At 27.4% G+C, this 10,926-nt stretch overlaps 1 protein-coding gene across 1 annotated transcript; it reads right to left on the bottom strand.

The window, feature by feature from the left end:
* Positions 1 to 9,034: 9,034 nt before the first annotated feature.
* LOC107014044 (inorganic pyrophosphatase 1-like) lies at positions 9,035 to 10,254 on the bottom strand. Its single transcript, XM_015213912.2, has 4 exons — positions 10,090 to 10,254; positions 9,873 to 9,994; positions 9,585 to 9,783; positions 9,035 to 9,497 (listed from the first exon to the last, which is right to left on the bottom strand). Exons 1-4 carry the CDS (start codon positions 10,225 to 10,227, stop codon positions 9,147 to 9,149), a joined length of 810 nt encoding a protein of 269 aa, XP_015069398.1. The 5' UTR covers positions 10,228 to 10,254; the 3' UTR covers positions 9,035 to 9,146.
* Positions 10,255 to 10,926: the final 672 nt, after the last annotated feature.

Raw genomic sequence — 10,926 nt, 5'->3', positions numbered from 1 at the left:
ACTCCTCCCTGCACACAGTTCTTCACACAAGAACCCTAGGTGACAATTTCTCACAGTTTGTGTTACAATGTTGTTGAAACCTCGCTCTGATACCAATTGTTGGGAATTAAACACACAACACACACAAATAATCTAGAGAAAAGAGAAACGGAACACAAACGGGACACACAAGAATTTAACGTGGTTCGGTTTCCCTACTCCACGACTGTAACAGGAGGATTTTTATTTTACTTGTGCTGCTGTGGAATTACAAATACAAGGATCATATTTATAGGAAAGCCAAATGGTTAACCTAGGGTTTCAGTAATGGGTCGGGCCGGCTCACAAGCCTCCACAAAGCCCAACAAAAGGCACATTACTCATGTTATAAGTAATTAAAATCTTTTTACTTTTCCTAGGCTGAGTACTGCACCGCTACAGTTGCAGGGATGCGGTAATTCTAGGTACCGTTCACCAAGCACCAGGTACCACTCCGGCAAGCTCACGATAATCGAGAGACGATATAACGTTATAATATCGAGTCAATCTGAATTCAATATTTTGCTATCCTAACAAAATTTTACGAAAAGATCATAGTAATGGCTTTAAACTATAATTGATGACCAAATGCACCGTTTATATGTGACTGCTAAATTCTGACAAATTGACAGCAGAATGAGACGTTACACGCCGTTATCCCGTCTCCGTCAATCCCGAATTCACTGTGTATAGCTTATTTGCAGTTCCCGATGAAGGATAGACGGCGTATTGTAGTAAAAAATTGTCAGCTAACGTCTCGCCGTTTGACTGATCCTATCTTTATCGTTACGTTATCAGAGCGTTAACCTCATTAATACCGCACTGTAAACTGACGGCGACTCGACGGCGCTTTTCTTTTCTCAGCTTATTGGGCACCACTTCCGACGGATCATGTCTCGCTCCTTTCATCAATTTTTATTAATTTTTTAAAAAAATAATAATGCTTCCGGATTTAAATTTATACCTAATACATAAACGTATTTTTTAATTTGATATTAACAAATAACTATTATAATCTATAACTGTGAATATGTATCAAAAATATCGATACATTCATTTTACCTAGCGTCTTAGATGACATTTTCTGTTTTGTGTGGTTTTCCATAACAATTTTATATGGCGTTATGTATGTCACGTAGAACGAATGTCATGTCTATATTTAAAAATATATATTTTTTATTTAATTTTAATTTAACACGAAATTAAAACTAAGTGAATACAATTATTCGTGGAATCAACTTTTATTTTTGTAAGACTGAACTAGAAACGGTAGGGATGTATAATTGAGACAAATATTTCTTGTATTTATCGAATCAGACAAAAAATTAAGGGGCAGCAAGTTCTTAAATAGAATTATTCAATATATATTATTTTTTATTTAACTCTTACTTAATCCATTACTTTATTAATAATGGGACACTGGCATGCGTTTCGAAAGGGTAATTTTTGTTTTTATTTGTTGATCATCAGACAAAATATTTTGTACCTATAGAGACAAGAATCCTCATATCTATTGGATAGGCCATTAATATTGACCATAGGTACCCTTAACACCTTCCCTTACCCTATTTGTTTTAACATTTTTTGTATTCGAAATTTATTGATATTAACAATTAAAGATCTTGATTTGTTAATTATCGATGGAGTGTCCTGTTGGTTCAATGATATGGAGTATATAAATTTATACGATAAGTTTGATGGTAAAAACTTGATTCGCATGTTAATAAATGTAAGGCGTTCTAAATGTTTCATCATAAATAAAAATATATTTATTATCGTATTTATATCTGCAGTATATACGTAAAAATAATTTGACATATATAATGAAATTCAAATGAACTCTAATAGAAGCTTAAAATAATGTAGGGAAACAAGTTAAAGTTGGGTCCAAATTCCTTGTGGAATTGTTGAAGGTGGAATAATCGAAAGATTGATATATTCAAGGTTTGTTTGTGTATGATTATATTAATTATTAACATATAATAGTAAAAAAAAATCATGGGGATTTGAGGATGGAATCAAAAGATCCCAAATATCAAGGGATCATTGGGCCTTGTGGGGTCTTGTAATTATCAACTTGCAATAGTGGGCCTTACTTGTCCCTGAAACAATGGGCCATGGTGTGTGGTCCAATGCTACCCGGGTTTAAACTTACGATGACGCTCCTTCCGTATTCAACTACCAACTCCCTTTTTCTTCGTTCTATATCTGATATCTATATTAAAGTTTTACTAATATTCGATATTTATATTAAAATTTAAATAAATTTTATATATATATTAAAGTCCGATTAAAATATTAAAAAAGAAAACAAGCACTAACCAACCGACAAAATGCATTTGGGATTTATGAACAAAAGTTTGAAAATTTCAAAGATATACAATCCAACATGCCTAAAATATTAGTATGTCATATATTTCAATACCTAATATTATATCTGAAAAAAATTATATTGTTTTGCTAAACTTAGACGCATTTATTTATTTATTGAGTCACACCAAACTCGTCCTTTACGTATAATATGTGTGTATATATACGAATAGAAAAAGTAAATAATGAATTAGACGGAATTTTTTTATAAAAATCCCTTTTATACTACACAAAAAACCACAAAAACTTTCAATAAAAATAATCCTATACTATTTTTTTATATCTACGATTGAACTTGAAACCTCTCGTTAGAACACCATATTCTAGTATTTCGGGTATTATTCCAAAATATATTACTAATACGTTAGACAAATGTATTGAAGTATATTAACGGGATTAACAAAACAATATTTCTTAAGAAATGACCAAAACTTTAAAAGACATATTACAAGGATCGAAACAATATTTCATAAGTAATAAAGAAGTTGGATTAATTGTATTTTTCATAAGTAATTGTGATTGTCATAAAATGTTTGTTTATTATAAATTGACTTCAACTATAATGGATTAATAAACTTCCATCAAAATTTAATGTTCGTTAGAATCAATTAGGCAATAACATATTTGATAGATTTTTACCAAGTAATCTTATTAAAGGTTAATCAATTAAATTATTAGTACGGTTTGTGAAAAGTAGATTTTAACATCATGCACTGGATTTTTGTTTTGGTTCTGTGCTAGAAATAAAGTAAACCTCCAGTGAGGTGGTACGTTTTCACATGGAATCATCAAAGCATTTATCAACGAGCGGTAGCGAAGTCAGAATTCTCATAAAAAATGTCAATATATAAGAAATTAACCAATAAAAAGCCAAGATAAGAATATTTATATAATGTACATTAATTTTTAATTTTTTTGTACATGGCTATATAATGTTATGTTCAGACGAAAAAGGTGTTAATTATCACTCCTTGAATACACGTGGCTCAGCCACTGCTAACAAGAGTTATAGTGAAATAGTAATTGTTTTTTCTTTCCTTAATAGAGGTCTCAAAATGAAAACACATTAGAAGAACGAAAAGATGTGAGAGGCTCAAGGGCAGGAAAAAAGAGTCGAGTAGATCAGGCTTGATGATCAAGATTTAACAGAAAAAGAAGATTTAACAGAAAAAGAAGCTTGGCGTCAATGAGACCCTCAAGCATCCGAAATACATCAGACTTGATAGCTTCGCTAGGTTTATAAATTAATCAAACCTTAATACTATAGGCAGGATAATATTGAAGAAAGAAAAGATAAAGACATGAATGTACATACTATCTCATCACAACAATTGATTTCACATGCATTGTAGGGGCAATCATTGCAATTCACTCATCACAATCACATGGGTGGTGGTCCTAAACTTTTGAAAGTACAGATTTCTACATTTATATCTTATCTACTAATGATTTTTTCACATATACTATATGATAAATGTTTATTTCAATTTCATGGTACTATAAATTACTAATTATTGTTTATGAACATGTACTACTTATTTACTAGTTCTCAATTCTATCTAGAACTAGAATAACATCTTGCTAACACTCTTTGACTATTTCTTACTACTTTAGTTGTCTTAATAGACTACCTTTTCTTTCGGCGGAGCCATCACGTTAAAGAGGAATTACTGATAATGCTTTGTCGAAAATTTTCATTGTATAAATCAATATATATATATAAATGAGGACCATAGAAGAGGTGATGTGGCACCTCTATATGGCCTCCATTTGCATTTAGCTTTTTCCATCTTTTTTTTTTAAAAAAAAATTATTATATATCATAAAAAATCACTTAAATTTATTATAAATAAATATTTTATTAATGGTGGGTCATTTATAACAAAAACTCTTCATATTTTTTATTTATCTCACTTATAATTAAAAGAGAAACATAATTTATTTGTTTTTGACTTTTTTAATTTAAATTAATTATTTTATTGTAAAAATATATTACTTCATTTATACAAATATACAAATAAATACTTTATTAATGTATGAACATTTATAATAAAAAAAACTCTCTATATTTTTTTTCTATTTGTTTATCTCACTTCTAATAATGAAATCATAGTATTATTTTTTTTACATTTTAAGTATTTTTATTTTTATTTTTGAATTTATTCACTATGAGTTACTATCCATGACTTGCCTCTCTTTAATTTTTACTTTTAATAATATTCATGACTCTCATAATTTTTATATTCATAACCTCCAATTTAAATTTATAAGTTTATATGTCTTATGAAATTCCTTTATTTTGCCTATAAATTTATATTAGTTTCATGAAGATTCACATTCACAATTATTCTTTCTTTTTTCATCATATAAGTTTGTTTTGTAATAAAAAAAGAAGTACATGAAGGTAAGAAATACTTCATTGAAATTTTTATTTTTTATTTCCTCTATTTTTGTCTATATAAATTGGTATTTGATTTGTGAAGGAAACTAACATGAAACAAAAAAAAAAGTACATGAAGTTAATAAATATATCATTCTCAAGTCCTTATTTTTTCATTTCCTTTATTTTGTCTATATAGATTCATATTTATTTTCATGAAGATTCACATACAAAGTTATAATTTCTCTTCTTCATAATACTTGTTTGTGAATTAGCTAACATGTAACAAAAAAAAAGTATATGAAGGTAAGATATATTTCATTCTTAAGTCTTTCTTTTTATTTTTATGTACTTAGACATGCTTTCTTAATATATATTTTTATGTTTGTATTATAATTTATCAAGTAAGTATGATTAAAAAAATCTCTTTAATTCTTAACAATGTTTTGTCCGTATGCAATTACTCTTTCTAATAGTTAGTTTTCCATATTTAATATAGTTTGATTATAATATTTGTTAGATTTCAAGAAATAATTATTATTTAGTATTGTTATTACTATTGAAAAGATAATATATAAATATATTAAATATGGTTTATATTTCGTTCTTTCTTTTGACATAATTATTTTTAATTCGTATATGCTTTTTTTTTTCCAGTTGCTTGCATATATGAAGAGTTTGACATATGGATCAAAACATGATGGCGGATCTCTTTGCAAAGGAAGATGGTACAAGGAAAAAAAATGAAACATAATTAGAGATTATTTTTTCACTTTGAAATTTATTAGCAACTTAGTTACTTTTGCTAGAGTTTTTAAAATTTTGATTTATGCAAATAATTTAGCTAAATGTATTATATTGTCAATGCTAATCATTCGATCCTTTAGTATTCTATTTTCTCTTTGTTATGAAAAAAATAAATATAATTATTTCATTTTAACAACAACAAAATTTATGATGATTAGTTTCACTTTTATTATAAATTATAAAAAGTAATTGAAAAATATATTATTATTTTCATGATGTCATTTTTTGCGTATGTAACAATCTGTCGTCGTTCTTTTTGCTTTGAAATGTATTTATAATTTTTATATAGTCACCAATTATTATATTTTCTCTGTTCATTTTTTGTATTTTCACACCTTATTTTTATTTTTTTATTTTACAAATAAAATCAATACATAATTAGTAATACATTTAGTGGCTAATAAAATTATACATTTGAATTATTTATAACTCATGTCTCTTCATCTTACTTGTAAAGTTTAATATTAAATATGAATCATGACTTTATATGCTTCATTTTTCGTAAATCTTATAAGTATTTAATTAATGTTTAAAAAATTATAATAAACAAATGTAATAATAAAATAAAAGAAAACAATTTTGTTTTGACGAAATCAGAGTTTGGATAGAACATCACTACTCCTAGAAAAGATAGAGAAAATTAAAACATCTAAAATATTTTCAACCTAATACAATATATTGTTATTTCAACATATTATTCCTTATTTCATTTACTTGACCACGGTGAATATTTTGTTCTAATATATACATATACAAAACAAATAAATATATTTTATATGTTTTAAAAAAGTCTATGATATCGCAGACGAGGATAAATATAAATATTATCTATATATTCGATACTAACCTAAATATTATATATTTAATATTATTATCTTATAAATATTTCATATAATCGCGCGAAGTGCGAATAGTTTCACTAGTTATATAGTATAGTACATTCTAATCAAACTTTGTTTTAATTTTTTTCATTTAAAGACATAAATAAAATTGCTATATTAATGGTAAAATATACATGGAAGTAATTCTAAATGTACATAGTCATATTTAATATAGAATTTAAGTATATTCAAATGTAGCACGTACGCTACGATATTTACATTTCATATATAATCAAGTTGCATTTAATTTGAGTTCATAACACGTATGAATTTAATTGAGAGCTTATAGATAGATAATTTAGATATAGCTATGGCCTACATATGTTTAATGCATATACAATTTAGTAAATGTATTTATCCAATATTGGACCACTTAAATTGCTTGAAGACCCAATTTTTTTTCTTACCTAAATTATTTAAGACAAGTAGGTTTAAATAAAGTAAAGAGTTGCATGAAGAAGAACCATTTTGAGTAAATAAGAGAGACAATTTAGGTTTAGCTCGACAACTATACCTAAAATCATTTATATTGTCATATAATAATGAAGATTCCTTATTGTCCTATGAAGGAATGCCTATAATGATTATCAATATATATACTACATAGTCTACTCTTATATTTGTTTATAATATAACATTTCACCCTTTTCGATATAACATTTCATATTTGAAATCTGATAGTCAAATCCTATTGTGTGAGATCTATACGAAGTTATATTATATTATGTATTCATGTTTTAGTTAAACAAGTTAATGTATTTGAAGAGTTCACTTAATTAATCGTAAATATTCATCAAATATCATTCACTTTTTCTATTTTTGAATTGTGATAAAATTTAATATAGGTAAAAATAAAATTGTGTAGGTCGGCAAACTTGGTTTGGCATGAATAAGAAAAGAAAGTTAACAAATCTAATTTGTCTTTTCTCTTTGGCTAAGAAAGAACAAAATATGTACAACTCCTTTCTATTTGAAGTAATTGAAACCTCAATCATTTGCCTGTTTTTTTTCTTTAAAGATAAAACAAACAAAAATGTATAAAAAATATTTGTTTTTCTTATTTGTTTAACAAGGAGACAATTATTGATAGTTAACTAAGTACAACATACTTTTGATCTACACAAATGTTTGTTGGATCTAAAAGATACTACATTTTTTTTAATAAGAAGGGAAAGGGCTTGTAAGATAGCAATGTGCCACCGATGTGTAGCTAACCCCATATAGTAATAATCACCATCCACTTTTAATCTCAAAAGATTTTGATGCGATCGAGTTATTAATGGAAAAAAAAGTTACGAGCTTCTATGTAGGGGTAAAATAATAAGCTTAACATATGTAAAGGTCACTTCGTAGATAACACATATGTATAAAATGAAGAATTACTAACGACAATCACCACCACAATAGTGTTTCATTATATATACATTAGCTATTGTTATTAGTTGTCACAATTAATTACTATTGTTAGTCACCCAACATAATCTTAATTCGTCACCCATGAATGTCGTCACCTCCAACTATCATATAATTTTTTAAAAATATTTTATAAAATATAGAATTATATTTTATTTTAAAATATTATTTAGCATTTTTAAATTTTTGTCGTACGATAAGTTTTGTATATTCAGATGCTGCAAAACAAACTAGCTTAATTATTTAATATTCTGATTTTAGTACAATAATTTAGTATTTAGATTCAAACATTTTAATCTTAATAGAAATGTCTTAAATCAATTTCAATTCGTAGGTTTCTAAGAACAGATGGTGTTGAACCAAAAGATATTAATACTCATTTTATTCCTACTTTTAGAGACCATGGGCTTTGGGCTTATGATTTGGGCCTTTAGTTTCATATCTCTCTACCCAATTATTTGACAAAGTTCAGTATTAAGATTGACAATTAACATGTGGTTGTCTTTTTAAGTGTCTAATAATAGGGAATTGTAATCTCATTTGAAATGTCTAAATAAAACACGTTCTATGTGTAGTGGTAAAGTTGATTCACTCATAAAGAATTTATATTTGAATCTTACTTATAGAGAAAATCTTGTTAGGAGCGTCAGTCTCGAGACCTTTGTAGATTTGATTTAGGTTAAGGAGATAAAAGATGCCTGGGAATATTAGTTTATGGTAAGTTCCTTTTGCAGTTTGGTGGATACTAAATGCATAATCTTACAGCTAAAAATGAAGGGTTTCCATTAGATTAGATATATGTTAATTATTTTAATATGTAAATTTAATTTCAATAACCAATACATCCATTATATTCATCATAATCACATGATGCGACATTCTTAATATGCAGAGATGTATGAAAAATCGTAGTATTAGATTTAAGGCGAAATACATAAATAAATTTCTAAATTTATTGAGTTTTTTCCCCTCGATACTTTAACTATGCTATTTTCTATTGAATCATTGAACCACTCATAATTTGTTTTTTAAACACTGTTTGTTGATGTGGAACCAAATTATATGAGGATATTAATAGAGAGCATATATATATTGTTTCAAAACTCAGTAGTTCAATTGATATTGAAAATGGTTGAGAATAATTGTATTGATTTGAAGTCATTTGAACATATTAGAAAACAAAACTCTAACGATCTTGTTGTCATAATTGATCTGAATACTTTTTAAATGTTGATCATCAATACACTTTTTTTGACATAAAAAACAAAGCTTAATTACTATGGTAGAGGGAGAGCATTTGGCAAGGCTTCATGAACTGTAATCGTCTGAAACTTGCAGCAATCAGCTGATAAAATTTGGTTCTCTTCGATGGTGATTGCTTTAATTATCTGAAGTAGAATGTGTTCCTGCTCTTCTCCATCACTCCACCCATGAATTTCTGCTCTTATGAGATCGTGGTTATCGTTTATTAATTTCCATACTGGAAAATCTTTCCTTGGCATAACGAAATCGTGCTCTTTCAGCTTCAAGCTTGGGCAAAAATCTCCTGCTCCGTCACCGAGATAGATTATTCTTTGCTTCCGGTCTTCCTTAGCCAATGAAGCTTGTATTCTTTCTATTACCAACCCCTGTTGATACAAATAATCAAATATAAATTAGAATCAATGTTAATAATTATATATAATTATCAAAATTCATCGTATATAATTATTTACCTTGCACATGTTGGGAGGGCAAGTATTGAAGGTGCAGCCATGATGAAAATCGTGATGAGGAAGGATTCTAAGTTTTCCTTGATCGTCAACGTAGCCCGGATTTGTGTGGATCTCAGTGAAGCAATCATATATTGCTAGATGTTTCAAAATTGTCTCGATGTAGAAGACATTAGCATCGCTTACTATCCTCAAATCACATCTGAAATAACAACAATACACATAAACTAATCAGAGTAAATCCGATTTTACAGAACCAAAAAAGTCACAAAATATATGCAGCATACATACCCTAAAGTATGAGCAGCTTTAATGGCGGCAACAACGCGGGGAATTACAGGTACGCGTTTAAGTACTTGTTCAATTTCGTCAATAGTTTTGCCTTGATCATGAAGTTCCTTCATCATTCTATCCTGTAATTTGTATAAAAACAGAGCAGATGCAACAGTTAGAACAATGTAAATTCAATTAGAATGTGAATTAACAAAGTAACCAAACGAAATCTAACCATAAGAGAGTTCCATGGCATTGTAGGAAGAAGTCGATTGAATAAATCAGTAGCGCCTAATTCATCAATCACCCAATTATCACTATCCAAATCAATGATCGTCTTGTCGAAATCGAAAACCACAACAATTCCAGCCATTGTTTTTAGAGTAACAGACGAAACAGAGAGCTTTCTAATTGTTTTGAGTTTGAAGTGATGAGAGGGATTTTATATAGTTGGAAAGGTGGTTTGTAGATTTGAGTTAGGAAAAGGAAAAGTAAATAAAATTTGAGTTTATGGTAAGTAAAAATGTTGACAGCTTGAACTAAAAGCATAAATAAAAGCGTTTTCCTTTAGGTTTATACACTAACTAGTAAACTTAGCCGCGCTATGCGCGGTGTCTAAAAGTTTTCATTTTTATTTAATTTTTAAATTCAAATAGATTAGTTAATAAATTTTATCATTTCATTAATACATGAATTAATTTTATCAAAAAATAAATACATGTACGGTCAAATATCTATATTTTTTTGGTTGAATAGTACCTATTATTTTATGTTAGTTATAATATATAATTAAGAATTTATGACTTCATTATCCATTTGAATGAGTTCTCAAAATTAAATATGGTTAACTTTGATGTTTTGTTAAAAATTTAAAGTGAGATTTTTAGTCTTTTAAATTTTTTTAAAAATATCAAAAGAATTAAAATAGTAATAAATTCAAAAACAGACTTAGAAATATGAAAAATTATTCGTAATAGATAAGCTACCTATAATTTGAAGACTTAAAAAAAGTAATTCAATAATTATATATTAAGATATAAAGTTCTCTGTATATTGATTCTTTGAAAGAAAA

Source organism: Solanum pennellii, chromosome 3 (genome assembly GCF_001406875.1).
Source record: "Solanum pennellii chromosome 3, SPENNV200".
In the NCBI taxonomy this organism is placed as follows: domain Eukaryota; kingdom Viridiplantae; phylum Streptophyta; class Magnoliopsida; order Solanales; family Solanaceae; genus Solanum; species Solanum pennellii.
This window is presented reverse-complemented; position numbering and strand designations above follow the sequence as displayed.